Here is a 21186-nt window from a genome sequence, read left to right on the forward strand (position 1 = left end):
GAGTTCTTCTTGAAAGGCTCCTCAGCTCAGAGCTTTTGAAAACGAATTTGAAGTGGTGCACATCACTGCTTGTTTTAGGGTTGTGAGTGAGGGCCCTATTATTTTAAACCTAAACCATAATGTTATGCATATAGGCTATATTATGATGCATATCTGATGCTCATCAAAATGAAAACATCTGGTCTTTGCACCCCCCCTAAAAAACAATTATTAACACTGTGCAGACAATATTTGTTATAGATTATTCCAGCAGATGGCGCTATACTACTGTGTATATTACTCTTGAGCAGTAGGTGTGTCCAAATCCTGTGCATTTCTCCTTGCCCTCGTTCGCCATGACGTATTTCCTGAGGGGCTATGTGATGTGGACCCCTCAGCTGTTTTGAGAGGGTTCATACAATCATGTTTTTTTTTAACCATTAACAATGTAGTATGGTAGTTGTAAGACTATATTCGATGAATTAGTATATCGAAGAAGACAGGGGATCATGCGTAATGTAAACGGGAACTGGTAAGCCTACAGAATAAACCCTCCTAAGGAATTGGAAAGTTTCCTGATAATTGAGGCGCTCATGGGGAGTTTTGTACTGGTGTACCTTCGTTCCTGGAAGAGGCCAGACTAGTTGCTTAGTGTGAGGAGTGTGCTTTGCCTGTCATCGGTACTGCCTTGTCCCTATCAACGGAGACACTCGGGCTGTAACTGTCTGTGTCTGCCAAAAGGGCATTACGAGCCTGGCTGTAACGTTAGCTGAAACATGTCGACGTAGATCCCGGTTGTTGTTGTTCTGTGGAGTGGATTTGTTTGAAATTATATTCCGATTACCGTCCAAATCGGAAAAACCAGAGAAACAGGCTGGGATTAGACACGGAAAAAATTGTGTGAAAGAGCGCGTGCTCTGAGCGCCGCAGAAACGCAGTAGGCTACATTGTATCAAGTAATTGTAGCTGATAACGCAACACAGTGTTACTTTACTGAAATACCAGCGGGAGACGATTCAGGAACGTCTTGTATTCGAAGTTTATCGCCCAGCTGTATGCAGTTGTCAAGGATATTTGTGGTAAGTTGTCGTTTTTTTTTAAATAGAAATAATACGCCATTTCTGCTATGAACCACAATTGTTGTCATAAAATATAATTAAACTTGAATGGCTTAGTGAAACGTGGGATAACTTTTTGAGACACGAGCAGAAGTTTTATTTTATAGCCTAACTGGGCATGTTGACTCACTGGTATAACTGCCAAAAGAGGAGATATTCACTGTTTTGCGACCAACATTAAGAAAGACGTCTTGAAATACTTTTTGATTTGAATTGTAGCTTGGCTCCTTATGATTTGAAGAAGGATCTATTCGGTGGAGAAAACGCCATTACTGTAGCTTTGCTACTGTATATGAGTAATCATTTTACATGGTAATGTAATACTTATGGCAGGGAATATTCATTATCTGCAAGCAACATACAGTGGAGTGTTAGAGGAGCTCAAGACAAGAAGACAGGATATTGTAGTATGCTGTAAATGTTCAAACCTTAGGACCTGGATACTCTTTGTGGATTGTGATACAAATGTATTGTCTTCATCACGTATTCAAGGGATTATCACCTTTAAGTGCCCCTATCATGTCTCCGTGTTAGAGTGTGTGTCAGAGCACAGCAGTCCTCTCCCGGAGTTCAAATTTGCCTATGGGGAAAATGCTAATTGTGCAAATAACCACTGGGCTCTGTGAAAGTTTGTTCCTCTTTGAGATTTCTTGATTTCTTGACTTTCTAGCCATTGTTCAACTCCTGAGCCAGTGGCCATGTTTTGATTGCTAGTAGGGAGACCTGACACCTCTGGCAGGGGAAAATGCTGAAGGATTCTAACCTTGGGCACTGCTCTGTGGTTTGCCAATGTTATCTCCTGTCAAGGGCAATAGCAGCATCACCACCCCCATCTGCAGTTTGACTTACACTTTGTGAAATTATCACCCAAGAATGTAATGTGTTTTCCATTTGGCCTTTGGGTTACCCTTTTAGATAATTTCAAGCAGAGTTATGAAATGTATGACTACTTGCTGATTTTGATTCACATCTATCTGTTAACACTTGTGCAGCTTTATAAGATTTGCTGCCAAACTTTGACGTATGGTATCATTTACTCTGCTAACACTTATGAACACTGGCAGCAAAATGGCTGGTTTCCCAGTTTCTCCTGCGAGCAGTAAAATAGTTGAGCTTTTGTTATTCCACGGTGTATGGTTTTTATACTGACATTAAACTCCGGCTGAACGGTTGAGTGCCCAGATGAGGTCACTAGGGGTGTGTGTACTTTGAGCCATGCATGTCTGTGAACGTTAAAGGGAGGCTTGGGGAAGGTGCACACCTCTGTCTGTGTGTGCTGCCTCCGCATCAGATCGGACTGCATCAGAATCACAACAACAACATTAGTCTGAAGCGCAAAGGTGAGCTGCATATCTTACAGCTTTTTCCCCTTGAAAGTGTTATGCTCTAAAGACTGTAGTTTTCTTTAGGGCATTCAGAGAAAAGCCAGTGAGTTTAATCAAATTTTCATTCAGATAAGTATTTTGTCTTGTTTGCAGCCTCTTAAATTGGAATGTTTTGGTCTCTGAGCTCGACAAACAAGTTGTTTTGCCAGAAGCTAATTACCACTCTGACCATGTGGTTTAGCAGGTTTTAAACCAATGCTTGATCTGGACCTCTGCATTGTGTCTTTAGCATTGCAAATAATTCTGTAAGTGGATCATAAATCTTTGGTGTGCCCGACTAAATAAATTAACCGTAGAGAATCAGACTGATTTGTGCTCATCTCAGAGGAACGGTCTGACTTTACAGACTGTCTAACTTTGTGTTTGCTGCTCTGATAGCACTGGCTGCAGTTGGCAGAGCAAACTCCTCTCCTCTCATAGTTGTGGCAGCACCCCAGTTCTTCTTCCCTGCAGGGTTCCACATGCACTGAGGTTAAGGGAACAATGGGCCAAATAGTCTATCTGGGCGTGATATAATGGCTTTCGTGTGGCTTAAATGTTTCTCATTTCTGAGCTAAGGCTTTTTCATTTTTTTGCCAGGCATTTTTTTCTCTCAACCTTTTCTGTGAAACTAGTAATGTCAATCGTCATTGTGGGATAATTGGAATGTCAGTTTTTTGTTTCTTGAGCTGTCAATCCGGGCATATTCCTGCTATTGTAACAGTGAGGTTCTTTCTGCCATTTATAGTTAAAGTTAAGATTGCATTGTATTTGGTGGCTTTGGCCAAGTGTTCTGTCAGAATAATACATCCGTTCTGAAAGCTGAAGTTGTTCCACCTGAGTCTTCATACTGGTACTTTTTGTGGAGTTGTTTTTTAATTGTTTAGTGATGAAAAGATTCATCACCCCCTCTAAAATATAATCATGTTGCCGGCCAGTACGACAGCAGAACAAGGCATTACATAAAGTGGAAATGTTGCTGCTTGTTAGGTGGGTATGTTTTGTCGGGTCTATTGTAACAGCTGTAACAGAACACACTGCCTGGAGCACTGCACAGGGATTTGACGGCCACTCTGCCAATGGATTTCACAATTCCTAGTGACTAGTAGTACACTGCTCAAAAAAATAAAGGGAACACTTAAACAACACAATGTAACTCCAAGTCAATCACACTTCTGTGAAATCAAACTGTCCACTTAGGAAGCAACACTGATTGACAATAAATTTCACATGCTGTTGTGCAAATGGGATAGACAAAAGGTGGAAATTATAGGCAATTAGCAAGACACCCCCAATAAAGGAGTGATTCTGCAGGTGGTGACCACAGACCACTTCTCAGTTCCTATGCTTCCTGGCTGATGTTTTGGTCACTTTTGAATGCTGGCGGTGCTCTCACTCTAGTGGTAGCATGAGACGGCGTCTACAACCCACACAAGTGGCTCAGGTAGTGCAGCTCATCCAGGATGGCACATCAATGCGAGCTGTGGCAAGAAGGTTTGCTGTGTCTGTCAGCGTAGTGTCCAGAGCATGGAGGCGCTACCAGGAGACAGGCCAGTACATCAGGAGACGTGGAGGAGGCCGTAGGAGGGCAACAACCCAGCAGCAGGACCGCTACCTCCGCCTTTGTGCAAGGAGGAGTACTGCCAGAGCCCTGCAAAATGACCTCCAGCAGGCCACAAATGTGCATGTGTCAGCATATGGTCTCACAAGGGCTCTGAGGATCTCATCTCGGTACCTAATGGCAGTCAGGCTACCTCTGGCGAGCACATGGAGGGCTGTGCGGCCCCACAAAGAAATTCCACCCCACACCATGACTGACCCACCGCCAAACCGGTCATGCTGGAGGATGTTGCAGGCAGCAGAACGTTCTCCACGGCGTCTCCAGACTCTGTCACGTCTGTCACATGTGCTCATGTGCTCAGTGTGAACCTGCTTTCATCTGTGAAGAGCACAGGGCGCCAGTGGCGAATTTGCCAATCTTGGTGTTCTCTGGCAAATGCCAAACGTCCTGCACGGTGTTGGGCTGTAAGCACAACCCCCACCTGTGGACGTCGGGCCGTCATACCACCCTCATGGAGTCTGTTTCTGACCGTTTGAGGAGACACATGCACATTTGTGGCCTGCTGGAGGTCATTTTGCAGGGCTCTGGCAGTACTCCTCCTTGCACAAAGGCGGAGGTAGCGGTCCTGCTGCTGGGTTGTTGCCCTCCTACGGCCTCCTCCACGTCTCCTGATGTACTGGCCTGTCTCCTGGTAGCGCCTCCATGCTCTGGACACTACGCTGACAGACACAGCAAACCTTCTTGCCACAGCTCGCATTGATGTGCCATCCTGGATGAGCTGCACTACCTGAGCCACTTGTGTGGGTTGTAGACGCCGTCTCATGCTACCACTAGAGTGAGAGCACCGCCAGCATTCAAAAGTGACCAAAACATCAGCCAGGAAGCATAGGAACTGAGAAGTGGTCTGTGGTCACCACCTGCAGAATCACTCCTTTATTGGGGGTGTCTTGCTAATTGCCTATAATTTCCACCTTTTGTCTATCCCATTTGCACAACAGCATGTGAAATTTATTGTCAATCAGTGTTGCTTCCTAAGTGGACAGTTTGATTTCACAGAAGTGTGATTGACTTGGAGTTACATTGTGTTGTTTAAGTGTTCCCTTTATTTTTTTGAGCAGTGTATTTCAACTAGGTCTTTGAAAAGTTATCATTGAAGGAAATAACCTGGAATGCATCACATGTTTATTCAGAATTTTTTTGTCTTGTTTGTTGCCTCTTAAACTGTAAAGTTTTGGTCGCTGTTGAGCTCAATAAACAAGTTGTTTTGCCAGAAGCTAATAATCACTCTGACCATGTGGTTGAGCAGGTTAAGACAATGCTTAATCTGGACCTCCGCATTAGAGGTCGACCGATTTTATGATTTTTCAACGCCGATACCAATTATTGGAGGACCAAAAAAAGCCAATACCGATTAAAAAGTATTTAGTCAGCCACCAATTGTGCAAGTTCTCCCACTTAAAAAGATGAGAGAGGCCTGTAATTTTCATCGTAGGTACACTTCAACTATGACAGACAAAATGAGAAAAGAAAATCCAGAAAATCACATTGTAGGATTTTTAATGAATTTATTTGCAAATTATGGTGGAAAATAAGTATTTGGTCACCTACAAACAAGCAAAATCTCTGGCTCTCACAGACCTGTAACTTCTTCTTTAAGAGGCTCCTCTGTCCTCCACTCGTTACCTGTGTTAATGGCACCTGTTTGAACTTGTTATCAGTATAAAAGACACCTGTCCACAACCTCAAACAATCACACTCCAAACTCCACTATGGCCAAGACCAAAGAGCTGTCAAAGGACACCAGAAACAAAATTGTAGACCTGCACCAGGCTGGGAAGACTGAATCTGCAATAGGTAAGCAGCTTGGTTTGAAGAAATCAACTGTGGGAGCAATTATTAGGAAATGGAAGACATACAAGACCACTGATAATCTCCCTCGATCTGGGGCTCCACGCAAGAACTCACCCCGTGGGGTCAAAATGATCACAAGAACGGTGAGCAAAAATCCCAGAACCACACGGGGGGACCTAGTGAATGACCTGCAGAGAGCTGGGACCAAAGTAACAAAGCCTACCATCGGTAACACACTACGCCGCCAGGGACTCAAATCCTGCAGTGCCAGACGTGTCCCCTGCTTAAGCCAGTACATGTCCAGGCCCGTCTGAAGTTTGCTAGAGAGCATTTGGATGATCCAGAAGAAGATTGGGAGAATGTCATATGGTCAGATGAAACCAAAATAGAACTTTTTGGTAAAAACTCAACATGTCGTGTTTGGAGGACAAAGAATGCTGAGTTGCATCCAAAGAACACCATACCTACTGTGAAGCATGGGGGTGGAAACATCATGCTTTGGGGCTGTTTTTCTGCAAAGGGACCAGGACGACTGATCTGTGTAAAGGAAAGAATGAATGGGGCCATGTATCGTGAGATTTTGAGTGAAAACCTCCCATCAGCAAGGGCATTGAAGATGAAACGTGGCTGGGTCTTTCAGCATGACAATGATCCCAAACACACCGCCCGGGCAACGAAGGAGTGGCTTCGTAAGAAGCATTTCAAGGTCCTGGAGTGGCCTAGCCAGTCTCCAGATCTCAACCCCATAGAAAATCTTTGGAGGGAGTTGAAAGTCCGTGTTGCCCAGCAACAGCCCCAAAACATCACTGCTCTAGAGGAGATCTGCATGGAGGAATGGGCCAAAATACCAGCAACAGTGTGTGAAAACCTTGTGAAGACTTACAGAAAACGTTTGACCTCTGTCATTGCCAACAAAGGGTATATAACAAAGTATTGAAAAACTTTTGTTATTGACCAAATACTTATTTTCCACTATAATTTGCAAATAAATTCATAAAAAATCCTACAATGTGATTTTCTGGATTTTTTTTTTCTCTCATTTTGTCTGTCATAGTTGAAGTGTACCTACGATGAAAATTACAGGCCTCATCTTTTTACGTGGGAGAACTTGCACAATTGGTGGCTGACTAAATACTTTTTTGCCCCACTGTATATATTATATATTTGTAATAATGACAATTACAACAATACTGAATGAACACTTTTATTTTAACTTAATATAATACATCAATAAAATCTATTTGGTCTCAAATAAATAATGAAACATGTTCAATTTGGTTTAAATAATGCAAAAAGTGTTGGAGGTGAAAGTGCAATAAGTGCCATGTTAAAAAAAGCTAACGTTTAAGTTCCTTGCTCAGAACATGAGAACATATGAAAGCTGGTGGTTCCTTTTAACATCAGTCTTCAATATTCCCAGTTAAGAAGTTTTAGGTCGTAGTTATTATAGGAATTATAGGACTATTTCTCTCTATACCGTTTGTATTTCATAAACCTTTGACTATTGGATATTCTTATAGGCACTAAGGTATTGCCAGTCCATTCTCGGAGTTGATAGGGTTGAAGTCATAAACAGTGCTGTGCTTCATGCATCGGGAAGAGCTGCTGGCAAACGCAGGAAAGTGCTGTTTGAATGAATGCTTACGAGCATGCTGCTGCCTACCACCGCTCAGTCAGACTGCTCTATCAAATATCAGATCATAGACTTAATTATAATATAATAAACACACAGAAATACGAGCCTTAGGTCATTAATATGGTCAAATCCGGAAACTATCATTTCGAAAACAAAACGTTTATTCTGTCAGTGAAATACGGAACCGTTACGTATTTTGTCGAACGGGTGGCATCCATAAGTCTAAATATTGCTGTTACATTGCACAACCTTCAATGGTATGTCATAATTATGTATAATTCTGGCAAATTAATTACGGTCTTTGTTAGGAAGAAATGGTCTTCACACAGTTCGCAACGAGCCAAGCGGCCCAAACTACTGCATACACCCTGACGCGAATGCGCTTTTGTTAAATCATCACCCGTTTGGCGAAGTAGGCTGTGATTCGATGATAAATTAACAGGCACCGCATTGATTATATGCAACGCAGGACAACCATGTGTAGTTAACTAGTGATTATGTTAATATTGATTGTTTTTTATAAGATAAGTTTAATGCTAGCTAGCAACTTACTTTGGCTCCTTGCTGCACTCACGTAACAGGCGGTCAGCCTGCCACAGTCTCCTCGTGGATTGCAATGTAATCGGCGTAATACCGATTTGTTATGAAAACTTGAAATCGGCCCTAATTAATCGGCCATGCCGATTAATCGGTCGACCTCTACTCTGCATTGTGTCTTTAGCATTGCATATAATTCTGTAAGTGGATCATAAATCTTTGGACACGAAGAAGTTTTGGTGTGCTTGAGTAAATGTTGATTTTTTGTTATGTTATTTGTGATGGAATTAGGATGCTATAGTACAAATTTAAACATTTAGTTATGAGTCAGGAGGGATTTTTCCTCATCCCTATACATTTTCTGAAAGGCGCAGTCAGAAGTAGTTTTATAGCTAGATCAGTATTGAAGCGATTTTAACTGTGCCATGCTACTTTGTACCTCTGCCTGCTATTTTTATCTTTAATGGGTTGAATCCTCCAAGATTTTTCACCCAGCTTCTCATTTAGCATATTCATGCCATGCAACACTATCTCTCTGCTTTGTTTCTGCATTTCAAGACAGTCTTTCTTCCAGCCGATCTGTAATTTGCAATTATTGGGTTTCAATTGCCAAAAGTGCTTCAAAGGGGAGCCGAGCGTTGCATGTTTTTTCATATTTTCTTCTTTCAATTTTCCTGTGTGGAGCTTGAGCCTCCAAGGTTCCTCAGCCAGAGCCTCATCCCAGCTGAGGTCTCATAACTGACTGCCAATGGCTAACACTCATCCTCATAGGGGAGATTTCAGCTGGTCGTCCCATCACTCTCTCTCTCTTGGACCCGCTCTGTGACTCATCATCATCCAATTTCCTTTTGAAAGACCGAGCTGGAAATTAAATGTTATGTTCGATGAAAAATCTTCTTGGAAAGTTGAGGAACAGGTAGGGGCAGTGTTCTTTGTAGCTTTTTGGGGAGGTAATGGAAGAACGGAAGTCTCAAAGCAGCCTCAACCACATTCTCTGAAGTCAGCAGGCTACATTTCTTAATTGGTTTCACTCTGAACACCTCTCATACTAGTGGTTAGGGATCTCTGGGGTTGGACATTTTTATAATTATAATTTTTTTTCTTTATGATTCCAGTTCACAGTGCTCTTTACTTGGAAAAGTTTGTCTGAAATTGGAGTGCCAAGTTTTCTCATGAGTGAAAACCTAGACTAGTCATTGCTGGGTGACTTCTAGTCATTCCTTGGGCGAAAGTCTATCTTGCCTTACAGAAGGAGAGTGAGAGGGGAAGTAGAGTTGTACATGTTTGATCATAAGCTTTGCATTATACATGGTAAGAGACATCCACTTCTCCACCACCTCCAGTGCTGAGAAAAGCCAAGAAGCAAAGTTAGGAGAAAAATAATTCCGTATTTGTTACTAGTTTGTCAGGTGAACAGGCTGTTGAAAAGTCTGCCACACACAAACCGTCTGCATTTGCAATCAACATTTTTATGCTATAGAAATTGGAATGGAATCTGTTTCCTTCAACTAATGATTATTTTATTTCAAAGTGCCTTTTTGTAATTCCAAATACCATACGTGTTTAATTGTCATAGCTTCACTGAAAGGGAAAAGTAAGGACCTTGGACTCCTTTAACTCAAGTCTGTTGTTAATCTGGTATTGTTCCCCTGTAAATGTTGATATCTTCACATCACTCCGTTCTCCTTTTGTAATGCTGTTGTCATGGTTGCAATGTAACAAGTGAGCAAACCTTGGCAGGATTAACTTCCCTCTGACAATACATGCTGCTTCAGCACACTATTACAGCAGTCTGAAAATAAGTTGTGAGTTCTTGTTCTCATTGTGCTGAGCTCTGCTACATGTTTGTAACTCTCTCTTTCTTCTTAGGTGATCCCGGTGCAGTGACTGTCCTGTGCTGTCTCTCTGCACCCCTGTATGTCCCCCGGCCACCCCCGGCCTATCATAAAGACGCTGAGCTCAGGGACTGCGCTGCTGTAGGACCCCATGGCTCTGGGCCTTCCATCCTCCTCCATGGGCCCCTGGTCCCGGCTTGCTGAGCGGCTGCTTTTGGTGCCCCTGCTTGTCCTGCTGGTGTCTGGGCTGGGCATGGCCCTTGGTCAGAGGGTTTACACCAACACATGGGCCGTCCACATCGCTGGAGGACCAGACGAGGCTGACCGCATTGCTAGTAAACACGGCTTCGTCAACCATGGCAATGTGAGTTTTTGGGGATTCTTCACCCTCTTTTGTTTGTCTCTGTGTGTTTTGTCTAAGTGAATAATTAGGAAACATCTACTGCAGAAAGTGCTGCTCTAGACCGCTTTTCCCACATTGCCTGTTAGTGCCAAAATACCTGACCTTAAATTGGCTTAAATATTTATTAGAGGCTGGCATCTTCCAAGTCTGAGGCACTCGGAACCAATTTAATTATATCACTTTACTATAGCAGAAAAAATACTTATCTTTTAAAAAATATAATATATTGGAGTAATATTGACAGTGTTTGATATTTATGTCCCATATAACTTGTAAAAAGCATTGCTTCTTCTGGAGATTTAGGCTAAATATTAGTTTACCAGAGGCAGTGGTCCTTATAGAAACCCCTTGATGACTGTTTAGTTTCAGTTCATCCATTCCAGAGAAATGACTCACCCAAAAGACTAAACAGAGTTACCTGAACGACTGCAGCATTGCCTTTCTGGGTAAGATGCCTCTTCTGTTACTCTCTTACAGAGAGTGGCTGACCACAACCTCCATACGAATCAAATCACATTTTATTGGTCACATACATGTGTTAAGCAGATGTTATTGCGGGTGTAGTGAAATGCTTGAATCATACACCTGTGTGTGTCTGTGGAGATTTCTGCATTGTCCTGAAAGCATCACTCTGCTTTTCACACAGCTTTTGATCTCATTGCTTAAGGGGAGGAGGCCTTCAAAGTCCCACATATGCTCAGCCTGCTGTTTTGTTTGTGGTAAATGAGTTCATCAGAAAAATGGCCTCCCTCATCTCTCTAACATGTTAGCATTCTCAACACTAACACAGTCTTCCATGCTTTTCAGTTTCTGTTCAATGAAACATCCCACAAACTTTTTTTCTGTGGTGGTCTTCCTTTGTCGCAGATGAGAGGCAAGTCATGGTACATTTCATGTGGCGTTAACAGAACTTCTTCCCGCTCGTCTACTCAATGCGTTGTGTTGTGGCATTGTTTGCATAGCGGAGCTGTGTGTTTGTCAGGAAGAGATGATCCTATAGGAGCTTCCTGACCGGAACGCCCAATCAGAGCGTGGGTGAGATGGGACTTTGAACTATGAATTGCACAGTGCGGCTGAGGGAAGACTGACAGGAATGGGACTCCAATCCTATGAGCAGCACCACCAGGTTTTAGGTTTTCACTTTTCCTCTCCTTCCTTCCGTTTTGAGGACAATCTATGAATAATTAAGCTGTCCTTGGGATAGTTTGTTGTTGGTGCCCCAGTGGGGGGTGCAAGAAATTAAACATTTCCTGTTTGTAAGTGGGCCATTATATTCTCTGGTTGCTCCATCAGAAGACTTCAATGTGGGCATGATGAGTAGAATTACTTTGTTTTTTTGCCTCTGTTTTTTTGCATCCATTTCACATTGAACTTTTATAGCTTCCTTCCTGGTTAGCCTGTATCCTGCTAGGCAACTAGATTTCACGTCTTCCAGGTATAGATCATTCATGATGCATCTGTTCATGGAATAGATCTGAGTGTAAGATAATAATTATTCCGGTGATATTGTTTTAGTTGGGTTTTTTATCATTCTGACATGTCTCTCTGTAATAGTTTCCATACAGATTTTTTTGAATGCTGCCTACTTTGGAAATGTAGTGGCTGTCAGTCAATTTCCTTTAAAATGCTCTTTTGCCTAAAGGTCTATTTTATACTAATGCCATGGGCAATAATGTTGATTTATCAAATAATGATCTGAACCACATAGTAGACATCAGCTTAGCCCTTTTTAGAGCGCACACCGACTCAATAAAGGTTGCAAATGGGGGAGGGAATCAATGGTTTCTGAAAACTCACCAGAGAGAGATGAAATAAGATTGCTTAATCCCTTTGGGGAAAATATGTTGGGAAAATAACTGGGGAGGATTGTGAAATCACTAGCTAGTGAGCGAACACAAAATGGTTGCAAGAAAATATGATCCTTTTTAGTTGATTTCTTTATAATATGTTTACATTGCATCCATGAACAGATTATATTTTGGGCTATGGGAAGGTCAGACGATAAACCTTCCCTCCCACTGACTCCTAGGTTGTGTTTAGTGGGTGTATAATGTCAGTAATTGCTAGTGGTGTGGGCTTGTTGGCTGACGTGTGGGTTACTGATTGGTTCTTATGGAAAGGTGGACCCAGTAATTCTGAGGGAATCGAAGGAGAGTTTAATCAGCCTGCCCTGCCAGTGTGACCGGTGACTGGCCCTAACATGTGGTAGTTTGAGTTTATTTTATTTTTACTGGGACAGTGCACATTAATCAACGTTTCAGTAAAAGTGCCGGTTTTAGCCAGCCGGCTAATTTTCAACCGCAGTCCCTGAGCTTAGCTTACCTCTGTAGCAGTCAGCCAACCAGGGACAGTAGTGGATATTTGGGGGGCAAGGTAAGAGATTGTAGCTCCTTCTTCCACATCAACTGACCCCTCTTTCCCCTGTGTGATATGACAGTAATTGAAGAGCTTGGTCGGACATGAAGCCAGGCTTCCTGCCCTGGGACAGGCTTGGCCTGTGGGTCTCTCTGTTGACAGATGTTAGGCTTCTCCATTTTAAAGACCCCACCACTCTTCACAGGGCATCCATTTTTGATTAGTGTCCTGTATTCCGACAGCATTTCTTACTGATCATTAGGAATGTTGCAAACTAATCAGTAATCTCACTGTGAAATGTCCAATGGCTTTGTTTTTACTGTGATTACTGGTAAGCCATTAACTATGTGTTGGCCATAAGGGAGTAAGGAATCCAGACATGACCATTAGAGACACTTACTCAGACTGTGTCCAGGAAACTGCGAGCTGTGTGTGGGCGTCTCTTTCTGTATGACTGCTGAGTAGATTTGTCCCATCACCATAAAGGGATCTGAACATGTTGGAGACTTAAAAAGCTGTTTAGAGCCAAAATGGTGAAACGTTTTGGGCCTCTGTTCGGTTGACCAAAGCCAAGTTTAGCCAAGCCTCATTGGTCAGATCAGTAACTCTACTCAGCTAATGTGCTTTACTCTGACCTTTTGCTCTGGCAAAAAACAACACTATTTTCTCTACATGGTTATACCTGGCCCAGTCCCAGACCTACAGCGGGAAGGGACATGCTGTAATGACAACACTTCAGCTTTTATAAGCTCTTGTCCTCCACTTTAGAGTTGTCTGAAATGTAGTTACATTTTTATCTCCGCAGCAATGTGGTATTGGAGTCTTAACAGACATTTAGATTGCTCTTCCATTGCCCTCGGGACTCTTCTTGAGGAATAAGGCAGCCAACTTCCTCAATACAAGCATGTCACTTCTGTGGTGTTTGCACCCCCTCTAATGGTATATATTTGGCCTTCATGTTTACTCAATTGCAGTGTGCTCCAGTTAGAGGACAAAGTTGACCCTGTTATGCTGTTAGCCTTCACACTGCTAGTGAGTACTCAGTCACTGTGTGTGTGATATTAGAACGCTACCACCTCCAATGTGGCTACAGGAAAACCACAGTGTTTTGACATCTGCATAGGCTGTTGTAAACACATTATCTTGACAACCAGATCAACCACCTCACTAGTAGTTTCTACATGCCTCATCCGCTGTCTCTTATCAGCTTGGTGACGCACTGCATGACCTTAAATCCCTCAGACCCAAATCAAAAACCTGCCGGGAGGAAAAGGCCTTTCACAGGGTGACGTGGCATGAAACCTGCAAACGTAGAAATTCCCAGCCAAAGTGTCCCTGGAAGATTGAACATAGCACCTAGAGCAGCACTGACTACAGCTGTGTTTGTTTTGTGGACAAGGCAAGGCCACAAACGGCATCAGGCAAGGTTGATTACTTGATGGGCTGTTGATGCAACGTGTGCAGCCCCCCCCTCTCATTAAAATAGACCATTAGGCAAAGGAGAGGGGGACAACTGGGCACTAAAAGTTAGAGGGAGTGAGGAGCTCTGCCTGCTTGGCTGAATGAAGTGTGAGATGATTGGCGTATGGTAATGAGGGGAGCAGCGCTTTAAATTTATGAGGGGGTGCTGGGGTGTAGAGCAGCGAGTCGGACGGCGGTTGTGTGTGGTAAGGTTATGCTGGGGGTGTTCCGTCCGTCGGCCTTCCGGACTCCTCATCTCATTACCATGTGGATCAGTGTGAGTATGTGTTCATCTGCTTTATCTAGCTGTATAGAAGGCCATGGCTAGAGCCCACAGCTGCATGGACAGAGGCCATATAGAACCATGACTACACCTTACTTCATGGAACAGTCACATATGTTCAGCCAACAGTACATCATTTATGTGCGGTATCTGGAAGGAGATAAAACGATCATGCAGAAATGCAATAATACCATCATGCAGAGATTCTCTATTGAATAGTTGTACTTAATGATCTTCCTGATGCAGTGAGGCATCCATCACCAGTCATTTGGGAAAAGCAATTGTAGTAGATCTCTAATCAAAGCAGTGATTCTGCCTTCCCTGTACTGCTGGTGAAGGAAATGAGGGTTGCATGAGCAGGACCTGGTGAGGAATGGCATGCCCCAGCTGTGGTGTGGGGCTGGTGGGTGCAGGTGTTGTATTGAAGTGGAGGGAGGGCAGGGGGATCACAGGCTGCAGCTGAGGGGGTTTTATGACCCCCCTGATTGTCCCTGTAGAGTTCCATTCCACCCCTGGGACTCAGCAGCTCTGGCCCCTGGCTGTTTTTTACAGCAATGAGCCACTGATGTGTCTGTTAAAAACGCAAGCACCTTTTTCTAATTTCACTGTTTAAAGTGGATTTGATAGGTGGCCAAATGGCCCGAGAATATATCATTTTTCTCGTTGCGTGCTAGAGCTCTCCGAGAATGCAGGTGTACTGCAGTAGTTGGCGTTTCTCAACCTTGGGTGTTTTGCCTAAGCTCTGTGTCAGGCCTGCCTGAGACGTCTCTACTCCATCATGCCTGAGACGTCTCTACTCCATCATGGCTGAAGCTCATAAAGCCTGTGATGTTGTTGATGAGGCTTGAGTCCTGGTGTTAAACCTGTCCCTCTGCTGGAATAGTCTGCTATTTCTGGGGCTTACCTTGTCTCGTGTGGTTTACTGCCCCTGCCTGGCTTAATGGTCTCATCTCTCTGGCCCTCTTTCTATCTAATCCTGATTAAAGACATCTATCCACAGTCAATTACTGTCATTATAGAGTGATTTCACCCTGGCTTTTATAACATGGGTGACCTTCTGGCACTGTCATTAGGTTGGGATAAGTCAACTAGCAGAAGTTACACACACTTGTATATGAAGTTGAGAGGTGTTTGAAAAGCAGTGTTTGCATGATGGATGGATGTCTTTTCTCCACCTACTTTCATAGTTCCCAGGAATTTAGAACAGGTTTGTGCTGTTTCCCTTTTCGAGAAATGATGCAAATGCCTTGCTACTGGTGTACAGATCTTTAACAAAATCTGCCTTGTCTGTCCTATTTTCTTTAATGACAACTTTTGATTATAGACAGATGTGGGAAGGAAGCTGATGAATAAATAAATGCCTCATCGTTTCCTGCACACGCACATCAAAGTAGAATCCAGCGTTTCTCAGAACCCTGCCGTTTCCTTTTTTCTCAAAGAGCGCTGTGGTTTCTGTCACTAATGGCTGATGTGAATGCTTCCTGTGTTCAGGGTGTAAGCTAGGATGAGGAAGTGCAAGGTGGGGTACTCTTATTAGAGAAGGTCAAATCTCTTCATCTTTATGATAATAAGTACAGGAGCCTCCAGTTCATTCCACTGATTCAACCTCCAACTCTGTGCCTGTATTGTGTTAAGAGTACTCTATCCCTTCTGTGCGTTGTGGTTCCACGTAGTACAAGGCCTAGCATTAAACCCATACATGATCTAATGAGGAAGGATGGTCTATCTCTGCCATCATGAGACGGGCTGATTCTAATCAGTGCTGCTACAGACCAGCACCGTGACTGGGTGTGATTAGTGTTACTGGGGGCATTTCCATCTAAAAGGACCCATGAGCATCAACATGTGAAGTTCATAGGCTCATGTCAAATGAAGGCGAAGAGTCTATCCTTTTTGAGAAATTAAGGCATATACATTTTTCAACCATTTTCCATCGTACAAATTAGGAATAAGCAAAGGTTTATCAGTAACGCAATTACTGCAGTAACGGAATTACTGCAATTGAATTGGCTACAATGGGAGATGATGGTTGTCACAAACCACAGTTGGCTCACCTGCTACTGTCCTCCCTTCCACTGGCATACTGTTTTGGCTCATAACTTTATATTTTTTCCCCCTTTTGTCTGGTGGTCAAAGCAAGACTGTGAAAAAACTCTGGACAACCCCTCCCTCTCACTCTTTTTCTCTCTGCTGCTCTCCCTCTTCTCTCTCCAGTTAAAGGGTGCATTCCTCTGCCTCCGCATTGCTGATGCCTGCCAGATCTTACAACGCCTAGATAGGTATTTTATCAGCTAGCCACATATGTTATAACAATCTGTCAGTTGGTGACAGTCAATGACGTGCCATGCAATCAGCGTCTGAGCTGCATGCACCTACTACCTACCCTCTTTCCATTTTACTGTAACAAGCATCTTCACCGACAGACACTGGATGTCCATGGACGTTGAAAAGTAGTTAGTTGAAATTTGGTCAATCCACCCTGGCCGGACCAAATCTGAACCAATCATAGATGTCCGTTTCACAAGTTTGGACAGCGCAGTGCAGACTGGAGTGGAGTACAGTATAATGTACTATACTGAACATATCTACTGTACTCTACTCTGCTCTACTGTGATGTCCAACTTGTGAAAAACAGATGTATATGATTGGTTCAGATTTGGTCTGGTCCGGGTCAACCAAATGTGGTCTTGTTTGGGGGCGGAGCTCATTATAAGAAGAGCCAGTGTGTAGATTAATACCCAAATAATTGAAATATTTCTTCCTATGTGTTCCAATTCAGGCTACATCACCTTGAAGATAATGATATCCATAATTATGAATTTCTGTATAGTACAGCTCAGGGACCAATGATGTAATTCTGTTACCAGATGTAAATCCACTTCACCTACTGTAGTTCAGTAACCAAAATACATTTTGGTTACAAGGTGTCATGTCATAGCTGACAACCCATTCTTTCTGCGGACTTAATCTTAATTCGTAGCAGATATATTTTAGTTTTTGGAAAAAGTAATTTCTCTGTAATTCTGTTACTAAACTTTGCATCTGCACAGTTCTTCCAGTAATTGTGTTTTTGTGAAATTTTCTGTGTAAATTGTTCAAAGTAGTCCTTGTGTTTTAGAGTTATGGTTTGTTAAACATTGAAATTGATGGTTTTTCTTTGGCATACATTTTAAAGTGAAAAATCAGAGTCAAAGCGTAATTCTGTTAATGTGTAATTGCCTTGGGAAAGATTGACATCAATTTCCTAAAGGCATGGCTAACTATGGAAAGCTAAGGCCTATACACTACATGTAGCAAGACTGGAGGCCTATCTGTGCACCACAGGCATCCGCAGTGTTTATCTGTTAGATTCCCATCTGTATAGTTCTTGTTTTCGCTCTAGACTTCTCTGTTCTGTTGTCAGAAGTCTCTCTTCTCTGTCTCCTTCCCAGTGCTTTTACATTTGTTTTGATCTTGTGATTGTGCGAAACGACAAGATCATTTTCGTTCAAGGTAATGCACAACACATCCAGATGCTCATCTCTTTAGCAGTTGATCTCTGGCATAGAGATGGACAATGAGGACTAGAAGATTGTAAGTGCGCCTTGCAGCGGTGCCAAATTACTGTTGGTTCCAAATGTCCGTGGGCATATTGTAGTGCAGTGCCAGAACTCCCTGCACCTACTGTAAATCACCAGGCCTGGTGCCAGGTGAGGACAGATGAACGCTTGCCGCTGCAGAAAAACACTATGTAAGCAGACACACACACACACACACACACACACACACACACACACACACACACACACACCCTCTTTGCTATGTTGACCGAAGTTGGTTTTGATAAATAGCTTTGCCATGTCTCAAATCGGACAGAGGGCAATCTTGAACGATATAAATATAATCCAGTGTTCATGGGAACTGTGTGTGTTTCCAACTCTTCAAGTCTTTCTACTAGCTGCTGGACCTGGGCCACTCCACCAGCAATAAATCATGTGACCCTTTTTGTTTTACTCTTGATGCTTTCTCTAGCCCTCTAAAATGTAGCTATGGCTAATGTGGAACAGAACCTCAGGCTCAAATACAAGAGGCTGGACTCACATAGCCCATAATTGGTCCCTGGGGAGTCCAGGCAATTGCCTGGGAGGCAAAAGTTGTTTGAAGTGATTTGCTGGGGAGCGAGGAATGAGGAAGTTATTGGGAGAAGGCGACACGGAGAAAATGGCGTGCTGATGGGCTTTGAGGCACCACTAGGCAGAATTCAGCTCTACTCCACAAAGGTGCTTTCTCCTGTGCCCAGCACCAGTTGAGGTCCTAAACATAACTGAACTCACCCCTATCATGCTCCCTCACCCCTCTTCATACAACCTCTCTCAAACACAAACTCCACTTCAACCCCTACTCCCCCTTTCCTCTCACAGCCTGAACAAGGACTCTCTCATGATATGGTTTCTTGGAGAAACTGTTAGCGCACATTGTGGTGTGGTGAGGTGACTTTGTTGGCTTACGAGTTACCACTCCCTTGGTTGGAGAGACTGTATTGCAAACACGTTGGCTATAGATCTGCTGTGTTAAGTATTGCATTATGGCTTTGCAGTGTTTTGTAACATGGCACACTTGTGCAATCACTGTGTCAATCTTTAACAGGCCTGTGACTGTGCTGTGGACTCGGCTGTGGCCTAATTTAGCCAATGAGAGCTGACGGGTCTAAGGGAGCGTGCGGCTTCTATACAGCCAGAGCAGAATGCCTCTTAGAGACTGCAGCTTTGAAGTGCTGTAATGATATCACTGCGACCGTGGCTCTTAGACCTAACCATGGGAGTTGGCCCTTTGAGATGGGCGGTCTCATAGTGCAGAGAAATGCGACTTTCTCCTCCCACCTCTTTAGTGGTCAACAGTTTACCTCTGCATTGTCTTTGAACTTTGTTGCTCCCTATAGACGAGTGCCCCCCCTTCTCCCATCCCACTCTCTGCTGCGCCCCCTGACATGCATTACGCTGTAAAGGTATTCATCAAAGTGTCTCTGGCATCTTGCGAATGGTGGAATCAACTTTGTTTTGCTCCAGAGTTGGAGTTGAGGCATGAGACATTTTGATGGTTTTGGAACACGTATAACTTTTCGTAAACTTTTTGGTGATGAGCCTGAAGGCAGAGCATTGTTTAAAAGGTAAATGACCTTTCATCATCTGCGAAACCATCCTCAACTTGGCCCGTGAGAACAGTCAATAGTCGAGGGAAACACATTGCATTGCAAAAGCTGCTCGTGTTTGGTGCTGCTTAAAGAGACATGACCTGAGTATGACGTAAATCTCTGGACAGAGCCGGGCTGGGATGGCCGCACCCCGACTCCCAAACAAGAAAAGCCAGCTGGTCAGCAGGCGGCCATCTGGAGCCTACATCAGAGGAGTGGACACCCAGATCGCCAGGGACCAGAGGGGCCAGGGACCAGAAACGAGCCAGGGGAACTTAAGTGTCTGTTATTCCCCTGTTCTCCCTCAGGACAGGGATGGGTCAGGGCTGAAGGACTGAGGTGAACCACTCACAGGTCACAAGGGCTGTAACTAGAGCCAGATGTGCTGAGGGGACACAAATGACCGCACACACTCACAAACACACGAAACAGGCTGGGCCACCTCTCCTCACATCTGACAGGGATGTGTGTAGAAGGCTGTGACAGTAATTGAATAACCGTGTTATGGATAAAGACCTTCATGACCGTAAAATAACCGTCAAAACGGTTTAAATAGGCTTACATCCATTTTGGGATTTATTTTATTTTTATTAACTTTATTTTCATGTAGATAAAGTTGTCCTAATAGCAGGAGTGTGCTAATGATTTAAGCAATTGTTTTGCTAACTTAGTCTGTCTATTCAACTTTCTATATCTCCTCTCCCATGGCACTCTAGTAAAAAATATTTTATGTGGAATTCTTTTATACAATGCACGTTTTCATTGCTTGCTAGTAAAGAAATAAATTGGTCAAGTTTTTTACATTTATTCAACAGCAGTTGAAGGTTATTCTGGCTCTGAGGCCTATAATGAACTAATGTTGTGTCGTGGACAATGCGCCAATCCTCTCCAACCTGGCATGGTATACAGTAATCCCTCGTTTATCGCGGGGGTTACGTTCCGAAAATGACCCGCGATAAGTGAAATCCGCGAAATAGAAAACTTTTTTTTTTTTTTACAATTAGCAACTATTACATGTATACAAATACAGTGACTCACGTGTAGGCCGTTTCACTGCTCTTCAGACTGGGCCGCTGCATCCTGACTGCGCTCTGCAGTGTTCTCTTCTTCTGAAGCCCGCGGTGCAGGTGTGTTTGTTCGGGAGAAGAACATAGTGATAGGCAGCTGTTGTCGCTCTTTTTTCTTCTTTGCAAAAAGATCCTTGTACACCGACATGCCACCATCGATTACGTTGGAGAACTGTAATGAACGGCTCATCAAAGGGTCCCATTCCTCAGCTACTCGCTTAAGTTCAGTGGCCATTCGCACCATGGTTGCTAAGCGAAAATTTTTTTTGCCAAGCTGTTTTATGTACGTACACATAACTGCACGAGACGACAAAATGATAGCACAATTCGTAGCATGTTTTGATACAAGAAGCGGGAGTGAGTTTTTAGCGAATCAGAATGCAGAGCACAATGCACCAAAAAAAAAAAAAAAATGCATTATGAAAATCCGCGAAATAGCGAATCCGCGATAAGTGAACCGCGAAGTGGCGAGGGATCACTGTAATTTGATACGGAATAGTTTCTCAATTTATAGACTAATCAATGCTGATCAGGGCCAGTTCTGGCTGATATGCCGCCCTAGGCGA

At 43.4% G+C, this 21186-nt stretch overlaps 1 protein-coding gene across 3 annotated transcripts in view; it reads left to right on the top strand.

The window, feature by feature from the left end:
- Positions 1 to 532: 532 nt before the first annotated feature.
- LOC120024852 (furin-1-like) overlaps positions 533 to 21186 on the top strand; it is a 100560-nt gene continuing 79906 nt past the window's right edge. The window contains exons 1-2 of one of the 3 annotated variants that reach the window (XM_038969175.1): positions 533 to 1058; positions 9916 to 10245. In XM_038969175.1, coding sequence (XP_038825103.1) covers positions 10033 to 10245 — 213 coding nt within the window. In that variant the 5' untranslated portion in view covers positions 533 to 1058; positions 9916 to 10032. Of the gene's footprint in view, positions 1059 to 2310; positions 2438 to 9915; positions 10246 to 14299; positions 14378 to 21186 lie in introns of those variants that run through there. The other 2 variants (XM_038969174.1, XM_038969176.1) reach the window with 2 other exon arrangements.

This window comes from Salvelinus namaycush, chromosome 30, assembly GCF_016432855.1.
Source record: "Salvelinus namaycush isolate Seneca chromosome 30, SaNama_1.0, whole genome shotgun sequence".
Taxonomy (NCBI): Eukaryota; Metazoa; Chordata; class Actinopteri; order Salmoniformes; family Salmonidae; genus Salvelinus; species Salvelinus namaycush.